General features: G+C 41.7%; 1 protein-coding gene across 4 annotated transcripts in view; it reads left to right on the top strand.

Annotated features, from left to right (window-relative positions):
• EVI5 (ecotropic viral integration site 5) overlaps positions 1–19,916 on the top strand; it is a 70,551-nt gene that overhangs the window by 30,470 nt on the left and 20,165 nt on the right. For 2 of the 4 annotated variants that reach the window (XM_083743349.1, XM_083743350.1), the window contains 7 exons: positions 3,772–3,804; positions 4,338–4,484; positions 8,151–8,285; positions 9,897–10,037; positions 10,766–10,924; positions 12,525–12,671; positions 13,815–13,910. In XM_083743349.1, the coding sequence (XP_083599475.1) occupies positions 3,772–3,804; positions 4,338–4,484; positions 8,151–8,285; positions 9,897–10,037; positions 10,766–10,924; positions 12,525–12,671; positions 13,815–13,910 (858 nt within the window). The remainder of the gene's footprint in view (positions 1–3,771; positions 3,805–4,337; positions 4,485–8,150; positions 8,286–9,896; positions 10,038–10,765; positions 10,925–12,524; positions 12,672–13,814; positions 13,911–19,916) is intronic. The other 2 variants (XM_083743351.1, XM_083743352.1) reach the window with 2 other exon arrangements.

Genomic DNA, 19,916 nt, shown 5'->3' with positions numbered 1-19,916 from the left:
CCGGTGCAGTTCTGAATAGTTGTACTAATATGAATAGCATGGCAAGAACAACACTGCTAATGTCTGCTTTATCGCAGTGTCATGATGCTTCTTCATAATTAGACAATTAGGGTTCTAAATTATGAGCACTTGCTTTCCGTACAACCGTAACTAAAGAAGTGAATTCAACAAAGCGTTCTGTGGCCCCTTAATAATTAACGGTTTTGTTGAAGAACAAGGCATTGGGTTTATGAAAAGTCAGACAATGAAACTGAAAGATGTATGTAATGAATTTTGGATGGAAGATCAGTGTCCTTGGACAATCTCCTTGCTGGAAGGAAGCTGGGACAAAGGTTTGCGCCAACGTTATTTTGGTTCTTTGCATCACCAAATGCACTGAAACATTAAGCCAGGTGTCTGAAATGATTTCGCACTTTGCATAACCACCGTATAGAATGTATTCAGAAACCGAAAACAAGTTTCTATTTATTTGTTTTTGTTCAGCACACCATAGAAACCACAACACATATACAGCTTTGACTTGCAGTCTTCTTCCTTAATTCAGTGGCATTGTGTTCAAGTTCAATCCCTGGACTGAATAGTACAATGAAGTTGAGAGAGCTCATTCTTAATTTAGGTTAAAGCAGATAGCTGTAACAAAGTGTGGTAGATAAGGGAAGGCTCTTAGTTTGGATTATGATTTTTGTTCCCAAGCAGGTTGAGAGCAGAACACCCATCCTTCTTACTTTTTTCACCAAAGAGCTGTGGAAAATAAGGGCTTCTCTTCTGCTTCTATTCTGCCTCATCTCAATCTCTTGATCTGCTTTGGCTTCATGAAGAACCCTAACTGTACCTGGAAACATTTTCTTCCTTCTGGCGGTTCCCTCACTACGAGAAGCCAAGTTACAGGGAACCAGGCAGAGGGCCTTCTCGGTAGTGGCACCCGCCCTGTGGAACGCCCTCCCACCAGATGTCAAAGAGAAAAATAACTACCAAACTTTTAGAAGACATCTGAAGGCAGCCCTGTTTAGGGAAGCCTTTAATGTTTAATAGGTTATTGTATTTTAGTGTTTTGTTGGAAGCCGCCCAGAGTGGCTGGGGAAACCCAGCCAGATGGGTGGGGTATAAATAATAAATTATTATTATTATTATTATTATTATTATTATTATTATTATTATTCTTATTCTTATTCTTATTCTTATTCTTATTCTTATTCTTATTCTTATTCTTATTCTTAAAGCCTATTATTATTCTTAAAGCCATTAGAACTTCCTTCTTCTTATTCCAAGCATGTGGACACTACTGATCATTTGATGGCTAGGGGGAAACAGGAGTGCAGGGTGCCAGAACCAGACAAACTAGTGATAGACGAAACAGTCATCCCTTGGGTTGTTGAATGGTGGTGCTCAAACAGGAGAGTTGAGCATTTTATATTGTAAATTTTTTTCTGAATAACTGACATGGGCGTAATAATATGAACAGTTTATAAAGCGCTGAGGAATGTATGCTTTTATTATTATTTTTTTAAAAATCCCAAGTGTTCCATTTAGTATAGGCAGTCTGTTAATTTGAGTAGTTTCAGAGGCAGCGTTTGAAGCAAAAAACTGAACTGTGTGTGTACCTAGTTGTGTTGTGGGTGGGTGTTTTGGACGCCTTGGAAGAACTTCAGCTCCATTCTTTCAGCCACTTGAAAATGTTCGAGTATATTTGTGGCACTGGTGAGAAAACAGTCTTAGGAAGTCATCCTCTCCTGAGGATCTGTTTTTTACGTGTCACACTGGCCTTGACTAGACAATGGGCTAGCAAGCCTGAGGCATCATGTTTGTCCTCTAGATGATCCTCTCATTCAGTGTTGCTGCTTTTTTTAGTCCCACTATCATGGTAATACTTTTACTGCTTTTATTTCTCAGTTCTTTCAATGGGCAAGGGCAGTTGGAGGAATAGGAGAACCCATTATGAATTCTTTCTTTCCTTTTCGTTTTGCCTTAGTGATAGGGACGCGGTTCTCTTAAAAAGAGGAGGTTTTTGTAACATTGTCCTGTTATAGTCTGAGCAAGGTTTTTCTTTATTGTTCTGAATTCCAAGACAGTACAGAGTTGTTCTCGAACAAAATCCACAGTGATTACCTTTCCAGTGCCCAGAAAATGATGGCATCCAAACAGAGCAGGTGATGGAAGCGTCTAGTCCAGATCTAACCCAATCCTTCCAACGGTTCTATAGACTGTTTTCCAGTCTGTTGCAATTGCCCTTAGCACCAACGACCCTGACAGCAACCACCTTCTTGCCAATGTGCCAACCTTGCAAGACTTCAAGCTTGCTGTAGCACGACATATAAGCTTCTAGAGACTGATACTCGTTTGTTAACCATTGTGAGAGTGGCTGGCTATCCTTTTGGTAGAAGGCAAGCTTTCCTTGATCTCTAATGCAGGTGTTTCTTCTTCAAGCATTGGGGCAATTCTGAAAGGGCAGGCTTGGTCTTTTTCTATACCCAAATCACTTTCTCATGGTTTTTCTTTGTCATATGAAAATTTCCTTCTGCCCAATAATCTTATGATATTGTGGCCTTTCCCCTTGGCTCTAGAATACTTGTTCCCATTAATCGGACTAAAGAATACGCTGTCTATCTCTAGTGGATGCTGAATAGGAATAGATTGGATTCCTTTTTCTGGTATTTTTTTCTAGGCCTTCAAGTCTTTTACAGCTATAGCTTCCTAGTTTTTGAAATTATAGTTGGCAGAAGTCTTCATTTGTGACTTAAAAGAGGAGTTCTCCCTGTGTGGGGAGTGAAGTTTGGTCTTTTCCCATAAGCGTGGAAAGTGAACTTTTTCCAATTTCCCATAAGCGTGGAAAGTGAACTTTTTCCAATGTGCATTCCTGGTTCCAAGGGGAACAGAATGGCTGTTACTGTCATAAAACAAAAATAGGAAAGCAAGATGGAAATTCTGTTCTTAAACAAATCTCACTTCAGAGAACAATTGTGCGTTCAGCTTGAAGATAGTTTCCACTTAATTTATGCTAATTAATACATTTCTACTTCTATTGATACAGCTTCATTTGGCTTCTTGATGCATCAATTTTTATGTGGATGTGTTAACAGTTTCTGCCCTCTCTGTGAATTTGTAAGTGCATTAAGGGAGGTGTAAACTAACTGATGTGTATGGGTTAAATTGTACCTTTCCAGGTTGAAAGCTGCCTGGATTATTAGATTGCTGTGAAGATTCTAGTTTGCTGCAAAATCTGAGCAAGGGAAGATTAAACTGTAATAGCGTTAGTGATAAGAGTTGTCCGAAATCAGAGCAGATATACTTTGCATATATTCACTGTTCTTCGTGCCTGACATTTTGCATCACTAGACTCCTGCCTTTTAAATATTGCTGTTTTACAAATTGCTCTGCCCCTTCACTAGCTGAACTTTGAAATGTGCTCAAATTATACCTCCTTTCACTTCACAAAGCTTGATCAAGTGAGCTCTACATGAATTTGCATACCGTATAATGTTTGCTCCATGCAATAAACTGCCAACTGAAAATTAAACAACTTACCCTCTTTAAACAAATATTATTAAATTTGAAGCTCGGTTTTATTTCTCTGAATTAAGTCTTCTGCCTGTGCTGCTGAGATTTGGCTGTTAAACCGTACCACCTTTAATGGGTGAAAAAAAATGAATATTTGGGAGTTCATTGTATATGGAAAGTTGGTAGAATTTGGGCATAATTTTCCACCATTGATTTTGTCACTTGGTTTTCCTTTTTTTTCTCTTACTCCTATCTGAATTTTTTTCCTTTTTGTAGGAAAGTGCTTCCTTGGCAGATAGATTGATACAGGTATATACTTCTTTAGTATCTCACTCTTTCCGATTCTAAAAAAACAGCTTTCTGTTTTTAATGCATGCATTAATAACTACATGCATTTTTACAACTGAATATCTACCCTCGTAAATTTAAACAACTGTAATCTAGCAGCTCTGTGTTAGAATAATATTTAGGCATATCTCTGCACGCTCATTCTAATGGCGCCCGAAATTCTGAGTAATTGCTGGGCTGTAATTCTGTTTCAACACTAATTCTGTAGACCAGCTACAAAACTTCTAACAGATGTGCATGCACAATGGAGTAATATATGCATGAACAGAGTTCTGCTGAATGCAAATACATAATTGACCTTGCTGGCGGATACTAAAAGCGTTTAATGCGGTGCAGTGCTAAACTGCCTTTACTTCGCTAAATTGATGTACTGGCTGTAACAGTTCTGTGATGATTTGCAAGATTTTAACCATATGGCAGAATAAATATGTAAAACTCTCGGTCTTCCCTGGATCGGTCCTCCAATTGCTTTAAAAAGAAAATTATGTCCTAAGGGACAAGTGACAAGGGCCCAGGAGGCTGAGGAAAACTATCTCATAAAACGGGAGCTGGCCACCATCAAACAGCAGAGTAATGAGACCATTACTAAACTGGAGCAAGCTGAAAATACCATCAGGGAGCTCCAGCAACAGCAACAAGGGGTAAGGTACCTGGTAGTAACCTACTCTCTTCTCTTTCTCATTCACTTCTGGTTATTTCTGTTGGACATGGCATGATCTCTGTTCTGTTCCTCTTTAAATATATTGCTTTCTGTGATATATGCATGGATAAAAATTAAGCGAAAACGAATTAGCCTGTTTTTAATAATTAGATTAAGGGGTTCCTAACCCTCTGGAGGTTGTTAGACTCCCAGCTCGTATCACTAGCAACCAATATAGCCATAGAGATGATGGGAACTGAGAGTCTTGGTGATGCATAAGGAACTTGAAGAGAGGACACAGTTCAGTGCAAAACAGGGCTCGGCTGGGTTGGAATAACCAAACCTTAAATCTGCTTAAAGGTGGATTCCTCCTCTATCCTTAGCCTGAGCTGACAGCAGGCCTTTAGGGTGATCATCCTTAGTACAGTTTTCAAAATTTTAGGGCACCACCTAGTGGGGGAAAAGAGAAATTAAATTTGACCACTTAGGCAGTAAGGCGATTGAACTTTGTGTGACTGACAGGTGAATGTGCTTAAGATGATGCTGCACAACCAATGTGACATTTTTATTTTTATTTTTTAAATAGATACCTGTGGTTTCAATCTCATACTTTAAAATACTGAGATAATGTCAGTATGATTGTTTCCTTGGGTAAAACATGTGCTCTCAATTCACCTGGCTGTTGTTTAAGAAAATATTGTGTGTGTGTGTGTGTGTGTGTGTGTGTGTGTGTGTGTGAGTGACTTCATTACTGGAAGAAGAGTAATTAATTATGATAACATAAATGTTCCTTTCTAGCCTGCCCTGAATAATAAACTTTATGTGACAGGTCATTGATCTTGGTAGCTCTTAATTTTGTTCCATAATTTGTTTCTCACAAGTAATATTATTGGAACCCAACCAAAATGGGAAACTTCCTACTTTGTTCTTTAGCTTTCTCGTAATCAATAGATATGTATGGAATAATCCAAAAAATTATTTATGTGTTGAATACATGTCTTGTAATGAAATGTGGAATTAAAAATGATATTTTCATAGGTATGAAAATATACATGTAAATGAATACATCTGACGGGGGACAGGGGACGGAATAGAAATATAGCTAGTCTGAATAATTGATTTGGATTACTATAGTGTTGTGTTACTATTGTGTTGGAGACTGTTGTGCAAGTGTAAAGACAGAGGCTGTATTCCTGGGAAAGCTAAGGGGAGATTATTATACTCCCAAACGCAAATTTCTAGGCTTTGTGTTTCCTTTCCTGTTCTTGGTGGATGATTGTTACCGTGAAATAATTTTGAATTGCTTGGTATTTGATATATTGGGGTTGGTGCTCCTTACTTATCTATGAATCAAATGGCGATGGCATTGGATAAGTCACTGTCTCAAGGTGATTGGGAGAATAAGGAGGTTAAAAAGCAATTCTTACATACAGTGTGGATTGAGGTATAAAACAAAGAACAAGAAGAGGGGCCAGCATAGCTTTTTAAAAACAGCAACACAACAACACTGAGATTCTGAAAAAGCCCAATTCTTGGAACCCTTTCCGTTTTTATCGCACACTTCTCTAAAAGCAGGCTCGTTAAGCTTAGTTTCCAACGAACTGACTCTCAGACCTTCTGTCACTTGGGAGTGTATGCCACTGAAATTTCATTTAAACGGAGATTCAAGGTAAGAATTGTATCTACTTAGGTGGCACTGCAATCTCTGCCCCCACCCCTGAAGCTCTATGAAATATTTTCTCTTTTGGAATGAGTGAAATGCTTTTTGATATGAGATTTTATTCGCTCAAAATGTGTCGTAGGAACGTTTGTTTTCAAATGTAAAGCAGTCCCCACAGCATTAGATAATGGTAAATCCTGGGTACATTGTAGAAACACAGGTCGCTCAGCTCTAATATGCATTTCTACACATGGAGAGTTTTGCTGTTTTCATGAGAAAAGCAGACAAGACTTTTTGTTTTCTTACAATTAGCTGCTTAGAAGCGTGTCTGCCGCACCTCCCCATACCTTTTGCTTGTACAAAAGAAACCTCACTTTGCAATCCTGTGCACCAGAATTGGGAAACCTCCAAATGTTGTCCTCCCATCAGCGTTGGGGGGAAATGGGCCTTACTCTGAGTAGGCAGGTATAGAATTGCAGTGTCAAAGTTAGTATATTTTCGATGCTGCTGTTTATACCTACCTGGGCCTAAGTGCCATTAACCGAAAGTAGGGTCTTCTGAGCAAACATCCTTAGAATTTGTCTATAAACATAAATCAACGAAACACGATTCTATATGCTAAGTTGTGGACGGTAGTTTTTTTTGTTTAAGCAGAAACTTTAAGTTTGCCAAAATAAGCTTTGCAGATTTAAACACATTCTTTCTCTCCTTCCCGCCCTACGGGGAAAACCAGGAAGAAAATACTTACCCACATGACTTACATGCCTTCGCTTTTCATACATCTTGTAAAAAACAATGTGCTATTGTACTGTATTAAATTGTTCTATGCATAACCCTTTGGGATTGTTTCATTAAACTCTCTGGTTTACAGTGGTGCCTCGCAAGACGAAATTAATCCGTTCCGTGAGTCTCTTCGTATAGCGGTTTTTTCGTCTTGCGAAACAAGCCCATTGACAGCTTAGCGGATTAGCACTATTAGCGGTTTAGCGGCTTTTAGCGGCTTTTAGCGGCTTATCAGCTTAGCGGATCAGCTGATAAGTGGCTTAGCTGCTTAGAAAAAGGGGGGAAAGGGGGGGGACCCGCAGGAACTCGCAAGACATTTTCGTCTTGCGAAGCAAGCCCATAGGGAAATTTGTTTTGCGAAGCGCCTCCAAAACGGAAAACCCTTTCGTCTAGCGGGTTTTCCGTCTTGCGAGGCGTTCGTCTTGTGGGGCACCACTGTATTGGCTGCGACTTGCAGGAAATGGTGACATCTTGAATGCGGCGATGGTGGTATTGCTGGTGAAAGGCCTGAGGGAGATCCACCACAATAACCTTTTAGCTGGATCCTCAGTAACAGAAGCGCAAATGCAGATCTGTTGCCATGAAGAGTAGTTTCCCGCAAGTGCTCTGTGAAGCTCCATTGTGCTTGGAGGAGAATAGCTCTAGCGGCTTTGCCAAATAAAGATGGCCTGGAATTGCAAGGCCCAGCCTTTCATTAGTCACCACAGCAGACTGGCTGACTCAACGTGAACTGTACTTGGGAGAACACAATGACTTAATGGCTAGCTGGCAAAGTAAAAATATTTAATTCTTAAAATAGCCCCTGTTGTATCTTGAAGATTGGGTCTAGTTTGTCAACAGGGACAAACTTGCAGTGGCGCCACAAAATGCTGAAAAGTTCTGACTCACAGGATGACCAAAACAAAACCTCAGAAAACTGGAGGTGTGTTTCCACAGCTTTAAAAAAAGCAACCTGCTCCACTACTTAAACTTCAGGTTTGGGGTATTATAAAAATCACTGTAAAATAGCACTGGTTCCTAAGTTAGCAGGGTTTTTGTTTTTTAGTGTCTGCTCCCTAGTGGGAATAAACTTTGTCTGTATGTAAGTCTGAATGGAAATGCCTGAGGGGGGAAAACCTTCATAGTTCACAGCAGCAGCACCCCTCCCCATTGCATCCTCTTGCTTTCTGAGCACCCTTGCACTGCTTCCTCTCATTTAATGCTGAACTTACTCCCTCCATATAGCAAAAGTGCAGCTCCCGCTATAGTGAAGACTTCGTCCTGCAGCTGGAGAAAGAGTTGGTGCAAGCAAGGCTGAGCGAAGCAGAATCCCACTGTGCCCTGAAGGAAATGCAAGACAAGGTTCTTGAGATGGAAAAGGCAAGTCCAAACCAGAATGCTTTGCAGAGTGAAACCCTTTCACGAGTCCTCGGAATTTAACATAACATTCCTTAAAACGTCGGTCCCTTTTGGCACAACTAGATTTAGCATGGGGAGGGCGTGTGTCCTACTCAGAAGTACAGTTGTTTGGGGCACAAGGCCAGGCTTTTTCTATTGAAGCTCCCACTTTTAGGAACTCTCCCTAGAGAGGTTCTCTCTTTAAACTTCAGGCAAGCTACTTTTAGTGTGGGCTATCGTTCGGCCTGCCTGTTTTATCCATATTGAATTCTTGCGTGCTGCTACCGGGCCAAGTTTAAGGTGGTGGTGTTGTTCATTGAATTTATATACCGTCCCTATACTCTGGGGGGTCTCAGGGCAGTTCACAGAATAAAATCAAGATATAAAACCACCAAATACCTAATAAAAATAAAAACAACAACCCAAGAGCCCCCCCCCAAAAAAACATTTTAAAAGGGCATAGGATGTAAATCAGATCAACCAAAGGCCTGCTATTAGTATCTAAAGCCCTTAAAAACAAGATCGCCTTATCCAACATGCGCCCACTTGGCTTCTTCAATCGGCAGAATTGGCACATAAAACTGTTCTGCTTTTGTAAGAACGCGGGTCGTTTCGTGTGGCAGCACCTGCCCTTCGGAACTCCCTGCCTATTGAGATCAAGCAGGCGAGTTCGCTTTACTCTTTTCAAGGCATGCAAAAAAATGTTATTGTTTAGACAAACCTAGCTAGATGGTAGATGGGACGTGAGTGGCGCTTTGGGTTAAACCACAGAGCTTAGGACTTGCCGATCAGAAGGTCGGCGGTTCGAATCCCCATGACAGGGTGAGCTCCCGTTGCTCGGTCCCTGCTCCTGCCAACCTAGCAGTTCGAAAGCACATCAAAGTGCAAGTAGATAAAATAGGTACCGCTCTGAGGGGAAGGTAAACGGCATTTCTGTGCACTGCTCTGGTTCTTCAGAAGCGGCTTAGTCATGCTGGCCACGTGACCCGGAAGCTGTATGCCGGCTCCCTCAGCCAATAAAGCGAGATGAGCGCCGCAACCCCAAAGTCAGCCACGACTGGACCTAATGGTCAGGGGTCCCTTTACCCTTTACCTTACCTAGATGCTTAGAAAGTTGAGATAACTTTAACTCGTTTTAATGTTTTAAATTTTGTATGTCTTAGAGCAGGTTTGTATTTCCCACCCCCCTTGATTTTTATTGTTTTATCTTTTTGTAAACTGCTTTGAGGTTTTACTTTTATTTTTTTACAATCAAGCAGTGTATAAATTTTATGAACGAACTAATAGGCTAGTAGGTCCCCTTATATAATGATCCTGCTCAAGATAGAGAGTTTTGTTTCACTGAAACTTTAAGCCCATTGATCCTTTGCATTTTCATTTGTGAAGATTTTAATGTCCTTCAGGGTTTTTTTTTGGGGGGGGGGGTTCTTTCTGTGCTTTGTATTCCTGAAATGCCACCTCAAAAAGTATTATGCAGTTGCAAGAGGTTTGAGCTAGATGACCCTTGCGTTTCTTTCACTTACGTCACGTATCGTTTAATGCAAAAAGCCTGCCTTATACTCTCGGTTTCTTAAGAGCTTGCTTTGTTTGCAGAGGAACAGCTCCTTCCCTGATGAGAACAATATTGCTAGACTTCAAGAAGAATTGATTGCAGTGAAACTAAGAGAAGCAGAAGCTCTGATGGGTCTAAAAGAACTTAGACAACAAGTTAAAGATTTGGAGGAACACTGGCAGGTAAGGCTATAGACCTAGCCCTAAGACCTAGGGCTAAAGTTGATTCAACAATGCATTGTGTAAACTGGACTTACAGAGAGCTAGTGTACAAGAGGGATGTTTGAAGAGGCTGGGGATCATGAGAAGAGACCGCAAATGAATGAGTCCTAGTTGCAGAGAGCCCCTGCCATTCATTTTGATCCCCGGTTTAGCAAATGGAGGTTTTTACATTTGCCTCTGCAGCTGAGAATAGCTATAAACGTTCTGCGAAATAGGCGGTTTTCTGTGTAAGCAGAATGTCTTGAAGCTTATTTACTCAGAAGTAACTTCTACTGAGTAGTTCAATGAGAGTAACACCCAAGCAGCTATACATTATAATCTTAGAGTGGCTTTTAGTCATCAGTTGCCAAGGACTTCAAATAATGCTGTCTTAAGCAGTTTAAACCTTATTTTGGAGTGAGAAAATATGGAGAGACGGTAGATATTTCAATGGCTGGGCATTTTTTAAAATCATTAGCAAAAACATTCAAGATATTGACGTGCCTTTTTGTCCTTATGAGTATATGTACAGTTTAGTGCTCAGCTGCTGAAAATTTGCTGCTTTTAATCTCTGTGTTCCATATTTTTCCTGCTTTTGGTTACTCAAGTTGAATGAATTTTCCTGCATCCTTATGCCAGTTGAAGATTTATTATTATTTTTTATTTTAATTCAAGTTGGGGATTTTGTTAAAACATAGCAATGTTTTCAGCGCCATCTAGTTCGCACTACTGGGAGGTGGAAAGACCCCCCTAAAAAGAACGCTGTAAATGAATTGCAAGATGAACTCATGACCGTCAGGCTCCGAGAAGCAGAAACACAAGCCGAGCTGAAAGAAGTAAAGCAAAGGATGATGGAAATGGAAACACAGGTAAGGTCATCTTCACCCAGAGGAATCTGAATGTCAGGTATTGCATGGAAATAACTCCCTAAGTATGAAAACCACTTGCATATCTAAACGTAGTATGTTGGGTTTGGAACTGGGAAGTATAGAGCTCTGTCCATTGAGAGCAGACCCAGTGAAATTAATGGACATGACTAACTTGGGTCTATTAATTTCAATAGGTTTACTTTGAGTAGATCTTATTCAGATCCAATGTATAAATTTGAAGTGCTACTAATGTCTGAAGGATGCTGGCGATGACCAGTAGAGAAGAGAATTCTTTAATGATACTATTGTACTTTCTAACCTGTAATAGTGTGGGGGGTTTGTCCAATCTTGAAAATGTGGTGCTACTTTTAAAGTCACTTGGAATATAGTGAGGTCAGCCTAAATAGACTGACACTTATATCATACCTAAACTGGTCTTAAAAAATTGATTACTGGGTGGAAGTACATGGATTCTTAGGCAATATGTTTTGTTGGCATGAAACTGTGTTTTGATCCAGCTTCTTCTGCCAATATATGCTCTCTGGCAACAAAAGCGCTATCTAAGACATTCATATCTTCCATATAAAAGGTAGTGAATAACCGTAAGGCAATACATAAAAACCAAATTAAAGTAGCAGAAAACGAGAAGCAGCTGTTAAAACCATTGAGCAGCCTCCATCAGTAAAAATAACTGTATAGCATGTTAATAAACATCAGTACCGAAACTAAAAACCCATCTATTTAATATTATTTTATCTGTTATGCAGCAAAAAGTCACTGGTTTCCACAATACTTTCAGCCTGTAGGGGGTGCAATTGTTCTATCTGATCACATGTGCAATATGTGCCACAAGAGAGAGGTGTGTAAGCCCTTAATGTTGAGTACAAGTATCTTGTTTTGAATAAGCAGCACATTCATATAAGCGGCACACACACAAAACAAGTACATCAAAAATACTGCTAAGTGTAACTTTTCGTTCTTGAGTGGGTACACCACTCAAGAGTGGGGATTGTTATCCTCTACTTGCCTGAAAGCAGGGAAAAAACACCAACACTTAGAGAAACTTCTAACTTGCTCCTCCCTTAAGAGTAACAGTTGGGGGTTTTTCCTCTGCCTTCCTTGAAGTAGACCTTTCTTTCCACTGGTGCTCTTCTGACTGTTTCTGGTTTATTTGTGTGATTGTGATTGTTGTTTCTGTTTTGTAGTGAATCCTGTTTTTTTGTGGGGTTTTTTTTTTTGAGGTTTTCCCTCTGTGCGAGCGAGTCTGTTTTTCCCCCTTGGTGTCTATCTTTTCTTGTTGTTGTTGCTGGAATTAACTTTCCATCAATTCTGACCCTTTTCCTCAATTAATTCACTGTTACTGATTAATTATAGTCCTCCCCCCCAAAAAAAGAAAGTTTTTTCACAGTTAATAGATTGGGACTGACCAAACCGTTGCAGAAGCAAGTAAATGATCGTTGTCTTGCTTTGCTAGTGGAAGTTACCACCCTTAGGTTTGCACTAGCTTTCACATATTTACTACTGCAAATGTATAAGAAGACTGAGGTCAAGGCTAACGTAATCCCTCTTTTCCCCCCTTGTTATCACTCCTAAACATCAGAACCAGATAAATAGCAACCATTTGCGGAGGGCAGAACAAGAGATTTCCAGTTTGCAAGGGAAGGTCCAGTATTTGTCTGCTCAAAACAAAGGACTTCTGGCTCAGCTGACCGAATCAAAGCGAAAGCAGGCAGAGATTGAATGCAAGGTAACCCAAAACAGAAATGCAGAGAACACTATCTGTGCACTTTAAAACCAAGATATCTTGGACAACTAGCAAATTCTACCTGCAAGCTTTCCTAGGATGGATATTTGATTTATATTACAGAATTGTATTAAACAAGCTGACATCACGTTTGAATTTTAAAACCCTTTCACTTTATGATTAAGAGAGTTGTGTATTTCCATACTCAGGGTGTTTGCCTTATATTTGTAAAATGCAAGTTGTTCAGTTCAATTTCAGTGTTTTGATGGATTACAGAATCCATTGTCAGCAGAGGTGCCATAGGCAAAAATCTAAGGACATTTGGTGATTTCTGGCACCATTTATCATCCTAAAACTAGTCTTCGCCTTACATTTTAATCGTGCACCGTTTGTAAGGGGACTTCCCAGAAGTGTGTGTATTCATCTGCCACAACTGGGTCTAATGTACAGTTTTATAATATACCTTGAGGGCTAAGCAAATGCTGATTGGATGCCTGTTTATGTCAAGGATGTGCCTCTGAAGACAGGATGAGATTCTGCATTGTACAGTTCGCTTCCTGTTTTTTATTATTTTTCCCTTTTTATTGTGCTTCTTGTGCACGTACCCTCACACACATGGGAAAAGCAGAAATGTAACACGTAGGGGACAGACCGTATTTTACTACTTCAGACTGCAGAAGTGCAGAGCAGGGTGTATCTTCAGCATGCATTTATTTTTTTGTATGTTTTGAATGCTGGAAAGGGAACTGCAATGGCAAATGTAACTTTAGAGGCTGCCTTCAGTTGCACATTCTCCTTGGCGATAGAGCAGCATCATTCAAAAATGTTTTATATATCCTTGTATTCACAGACTGCCTATCCTTGCTTACTAAAACCTCACAGGTCAAATTGTTTTAAAGGGGGGGGGGAATCTTGGGGGAGGAGAGTCTGCAACACCAATAAATCATTAATATTGTTGTATTTATTTTGATAGCATGGTCAGTCAGTCTCTTGAAGTAGCTTGTTGAATGAATTTAGAGCAAAAGGATACTTCTGGCTCAAATCAGTTTTTCCTTAAATGTGAGTCAGCTTGCTACCCGTAACTTACTTGGAATCACTTTTTTTCCTGAACTTTTTCTATTCCCTCCTCACCCCTGTTATTCCTAGAATAAAGAAGAAGTCATGGCTGTAAGGCTCCGAGAGGCAGATAGCATAGCAGCTGTGGCAGAACTCCAGCAACATATTGCAGAACTAGAAATCCAAGTAAGAGTGTAAAACAATCCCTTTGTTCCCTTTGTTTTGTTTTTTCACTTCCTACTGCTTTGTGTTTTCACTCTTTTCCCCTTCAGTTTGACACACGTTGGGTAACTTTTTAACATTTCCTCTCAGTGTAGACATAATTCTGCCTGCCCTTTACACTCGTTTACGAAATTGGCGACAGGGTTCCATTACCCTTATGTGTGAGCTCCCCTTTAGATATTGAGGGACGCGGGTGGCGCTGTGGGTTAAACCACAGAGCCTAGGGCATGCCGATCAGAAGGTTGGTGGTTCGAATCCCTGCAACAGGGTGAGCTACCGTTGCTTGGTTCCTGCTCCTTCCCACCTAGCAGTTCAAAAGCACATCAAAGTGCAAGTAGATAAATTGCTACCGCTCCAGCGGGAAGGTAAACAGCGTTTCCATGTGCTGCTCTGGTTCGCCAGAAGCGGCTTAGTCATGTTGGCCACATGACCCGGAAGCTGTACGCTGGCTCCCTCAGCCAATAAAGCGAGATGAGCGCCGCAACCCCAGAGTTGTCCGCAACTGGACCTAATGGTCAGGTGTCCCTTTACCTTTTTTGTGCTGATATTATTTATTTATTATTAAATTGATACCCTGCCCAAAGGAGCCTTGTAATCATTGTTCACTCCTACCCTACAACTTGAATTCTGCTTTTTTAAAAATAAACAAGTATAATATATTTTATTTTTATTTACTTTGTTTCTTCCCAAATGCACACGGTTTTCCTTCTCCTGGTAACCACCCTGCCAGGTATATTAAGCTGAGAGAAGAGGGTGACTCTCCCAAAGTCACCTAGCCAGCTTATGTGGAGATTTGAACCTCGGCGTCCCAGGTCATAGTCTTATGTTCTAACCATGCTACGCCACACTGATTCACCGACCACTTGGAATACTACTGCAGAGAAGTGCTTTTCAGTGGTCTCTGTTCAGACACTTGACTGATGGCTCAGTAGTCAAAAGTAGGCAGAAGTGAGTGGACTTGCATATAGGTATATTCAAGTCTTCGGAGTGTGTTAAACATAGCATTGGGACTGTACATACACACAGTGGCGTAGCGTGGGTTGTCAGCACCTGGGGCAAGGCAAGTAATTTGCGCCCCCTAACCTGTGGATTTGCGCCCCCTAACCCTAACCCCCAGATGTTGCGCCCGGTGCGGCCGGCCCCCCCTGCACCCCCCACGCTACGCCACTGCATACACAACAGTTCTGATGTACAGTGGTACCTCGGGTTACAGACACTTCAGGTTACAGACTATGCTAACCCAGAAATATTACCTTGGGTTAAGAACTTTGCTTCGGGATGAGAACAGAAATCACGGCGGCAGCAAGAGGCCCCATTAGCTAAAGTGGTGCCTCAGGTTAAGAACAATTTCAGGTTGAGAATGGACCTCTGGAACAAATTAAGTTCCTAACCCAAGGTATCACTGTAGTTCTTTAGCTGCTGGGGTGGGAAGACTTGCTAAGCATGACAATGTACACGAAGTGGGCAGGGCCTATTGAGACATACACTTGGGACATGGGTGGCGCTATAGTCTTAACCACTGAGCCTCTTGGGCTTGCCGATCAGAAGGTCAGCGGTTTGAATTCCCATGTCGGACTGAGCTCCCATTGCTCTGTCCCAGCTTCTGCCAACCTAGCAGTTCAAAAGCATGTCAGTGCAAGAAGAGAAATAGGTACCGCTGTGGCGGGAAGGTAAACGGGGTTTCCGTGCACTCTGGCTTCCCTCACGGTGTTCCATTGTGCCAGAAGCGGTTTAGTCATGCTGGCCACATGACCCAGAAAGCTGTCTGTGGACAAACGTCAGCTCCCTCAGCCTGAAAATGAGATGAGCGCCGCAACCCCATCGTCACCTTTGACTCGACTTAGCCGTCCAGGGGTCCTTTATTGCACTTGCTGACTGAGAAGACATTGCTAAACTGTGTCTTAAAACACAGCACTTAATTTGATTATTAACAATAATTATAACGTTGCGAGTATAGCATTGACTTGCCTCAAAACAATTTCTCTGAGGAAGCCACAGAGCTTTCCTTTTAAGTCAAACTTCTGTGAAGATTCTGAAACCAAAATCCTGGTGGCCACTTCCTACCCTGCCAAAATCTAATTGCTGCTTCTACCTAAGCATAAGGAACTCAAATCCCTTCAGTGATGCAGTACGTCAAGTCTTGTAAAATTGCAGCAAAGTACAGTGGTACCTCGGGTTAAGTACTTAATTCGTTCCGGAGGTCCATTCTTAACCTGAAACTGTTCTTAACCTGAAACACCACTTTAGCTGATGGGGCCTCCTACTGCCGCCGCTCCACCGGAGCACAATTTCTGTTCTCATCCTGAAGCAAAGTTCTTAACCTGAAGCACTATTTCTGCGTTAGCAGAGTCTGTAACCTGAAGCGTATGTAACCTGAGGTACCACTGTATTTTATGTGCAGTGTGCCTGCTGCTCAGAAGCCTATAGTTCATAGCTCTTTCTTAAAACTGTTCCAGATTTATTCACTTGTTTATAATAATAAAAAAATACTTATATACTGCATTTTTTTTAAAGGCAAAGCTGTGTACAACAAACATATATGCACACACGATAAAAAGATTGCAATTGAAAACACAAACTGCTAGCTAACTTCTTGGTCAGGAGGCATACGAAAGATGCAATGGAAAAATAATTGTATTAGATGCATTTCTTCTTCAAAGCAGTTTTACTCATTTGAGAATCTAGGAGTTCCACTTTCAGGGTCAGAGCTGGGTCATAGCAATTACCTTAAAGCATACAGCTTTCTGTGAAGAGTTTAGGTGTAAGTGTAAGACACATTGGCATTAAACATCTAAAGTGCCCCTAGTATCGCTACACCCACATTACTACGTGTCAGGACTGCCGCTAGGTCCCAGCTCACAGAGGACCAACGCCCAGTGGATGTTATATACAAAAGTCTTTATTAAAGTTTAGTTTCCATTTCCAAGCTCTGGGCGCGCAGACCCACGTCTTGACGCTAGACCGGCTAAGTCCCCTCTGACTCACTGCTCCACCCACACCAGTTTAAGATTCTAGCCCGGCTCCACCTCTTGCGCTGCTCTTTCCTGCGCTGGGTCCTTCTGCCCTCTGGGGTTCCCTCCTTCCTGGACTCCTCTGACGCTGAGCCTCCTGAGTCTTGCCCCTCCCTCCGGCGGGCTTTAGGACCTGGCTCCCTTCCCGGGCTCCCCGCTGTGCCGCGCTCCTGTACATTTGAACTTGGCGCGCGCGCCCAGCCGGTGACTTTCCTTCTGACCGTTTCCCCGCTTCCTGATGTGGGCGTTGCCAAACCTGACTCCTCTCCTCCCTCTGGTGGTGAGGACACTGGTCCCAACTCCTGGGACTCCCCCTCCCCACTGCGCTCTGGTGGAGACGCTGGTCCTGATCTCCAACTGCTGCTCAGGGACTCCCCGCTGGCCCCTTCCTCCTGGGGCTTCCCCCCTGGAGCCCCCTTCACTCTGGCCACCGGCGCTCCCTTCTGTGAGTCCTCCGATTCGCTAGAGAGGCTTGTGGAATAACTCTGGCCACTGTCACTGCCTGCGCCCCCCTCGTACTCCTCCTCCTCACTCTCCATTTGCTCCCCCTCCTGTGTCTCTCCTTCTGAACCCCTGACACTACGGAAATTACAATCAAGTCCCTAATTTAAATCACAGTTTGGAGAGGTTGTCGGGAGGGTTAGCTAAAAGTGTTGGGTTCTCCCCCCCCCCCCCAAAAAAAAGAAATCCCGAGCAAAACAGAAGTGAGGGTTTAATTTATGCTTTATGTGGATACAACTAACATGTCCATCTCTGGCAGTATTTTCCGAACTTGGGTCTCCAGCTGTTTTTGGACTACAATTCCCATCATCCATGACTGCTGGTCCTGCTAGCTAGGGATGATGCGAGTTGAAGTCTAACAACAACCGGAGACCCAAGTTTGGGAAACGCTGATCTACAATAATTTGAATACTTTTTTGTTCTAACTACCATACTTTTCCATGTATAAGACACCCCCAAGTATAAGACCAGACCCTATTTTTTTGAACCCCAAATTAAGAAGATTTAATTGAGAGTATTTACACTGATACTAGGATCTCACTCTTCTTCTTCTTTTACATATATAAATTAGTCATATATATATATATCTGTTAATATGTTTTCATGCTTTTTAAAGTACAAAAAGTTAAACTTCACACAAGAAATCTGTGTTGCTTCTGTTTGTCAGTGTTCAGGTTTAGCATGTTCTGCAGAACAAATTTATCTGTGGCCTCCAGCATTCACTTTTAAGGAAAAACTAAAGACATCCTTCCCAACAGTAAACTCTTACCTTTCATGGGAAGAAGCCTGTCTTTATATCTTATAGCACCTTTCTTTAATATCCAGGACTTGCAGAGTTCTAGAGAATTTCTATTTTTGCAATTACAGGAAACTCTTGTTGTACTCTTCAGCAGTGTGATGCGTTTTCTGAAAACCTAAAATGAATCATCCCAGTCACCCAAAGGCCATGCATCCCCCACAACTGCCCTAATGAATAAACTTAATTTAGGTGTTCAGTGTAAAATGTCATCAACATGTAATAGCAAAAGTTCATAAAGCAGACCAAACTGAGAAAAGGCTGCAAGATAGCTTAACTTCCACAACCCATTTTTCCCCACTTAACTATGGATAATCTGATTAGTTAGCTATGAAATAAGAGCATGTCTGTTTTCCCCAAAGGTGAGCATGATTCATGTGCCACCAAGCTTTCAGAAGAAGTCAGAATTCCCCATCTCTCATGGCCATGCCTTTGGCAAGCAGGGTCCCCCCCCCCCCACTAAACCTATATAGAATCTCTCCTTTCTGTGGCTTCTGTGGCAACCAAAAACAGAAGCATACAATTAAGTATTTGTGCACTTTCTAAAAATCACATTTTGATTAACAAACCAGACTTATCCTGAGGGATCAGCGTGCTTGGTTTCAAAACCTATTGCATATCGGAGTTGTGGCCATTGATTTCAATGGATCTACTCAGAGTGAAAGGTAGTTGATATTCCACTCTATTCTGCAGTGGCCAGACCACACCACACCTGGAATACTGTGTCCAGTTCTGGGCACCACAATTTAAAAAGGATGTTGACAAGCTGGAACGTGTGCAGAGGAGGGCAACCAAGATGATCAAGGGTCTGGAAACTAAGCCTTATGGGGAGTGCTTGAAGGAACTGGGTATGTTTAGGCTTCAAGCTGAAAGAAAGGAGATTCCGACTGAACATTCGGAAAAACTTTCTGACAGTAAGAGCTGTTCAGCAGTGGAACAGACTCTAACAAGAGGTGGTGGACTCAGTGGCGTAGCTTGGGTTGTCAGCACCCGGGGCAAGGCAAGTAATTTGTACCCCCTAACCCGTGGATTTGCGCACCCTAACCCTAACCCCCAGATGTTGCGCCCGGTGCGGCCGGCCCCCCCTGCACCCCCCACGCTACGCCACTGGGTGGACTCTCCTTCCTCGGAGGTTTTGAAGCAGAGGTTGGATGGCCATCTGTCATGGATGCTTTAGCTGAGATTCCTGCATGGCAGGGGTTTGGTCTAGATGACCCTTGGGGTCCCATTCAACTCTGATTCTATGAACACTAATAATGTAACCCAGCTATATTTCAGGAAAGTATAAATTACTTCCAAAATATGAAAACAAGTCGGAAAAGTTTTAAGGTTTATATGGCATTAAATAAAGAAGGTTGGTTATATGAGGCTGATCCCACACATTTGGGGCTAATTAAAATACATTGTGTTTTTTCGCTGTGTTGAAGTCAGGTTTGATAAGAATAATTGATTACTATTCTATTGTTAAAAGGTTTTGAAATAGATTCTTTCTCCCAGCCGCTACCTTTTTACTTTAATTTTACTTTCTACTCCTTTTAAATGTGTTTATGGGAGGTGGCTGGGGATATTAGTTGGTTTGTTGTTTTTTTGTTCCTGTTTTTATCATGTATTTTGTGCTTTTATATAGTTTTTTTGTGAACTGCCCTGAGTTCTGCGGGTGAA

Source organism: Podarcis gaigeae, assembly GCF_964106915.1.
Source record: "Podarcis gaigeae genome assembly, chromosome: 6".
Classification (NCBI taxonomy): domain Eukaryota; kingdom Metazoa; phylum Chordata; class Lepidosauria; order Squamata; family Lacertidae; genus Podarcis; species Podarcis gaigeae.
This window is presented reverse-complemented; position numbering and strand designations above follow the sequence as displayed.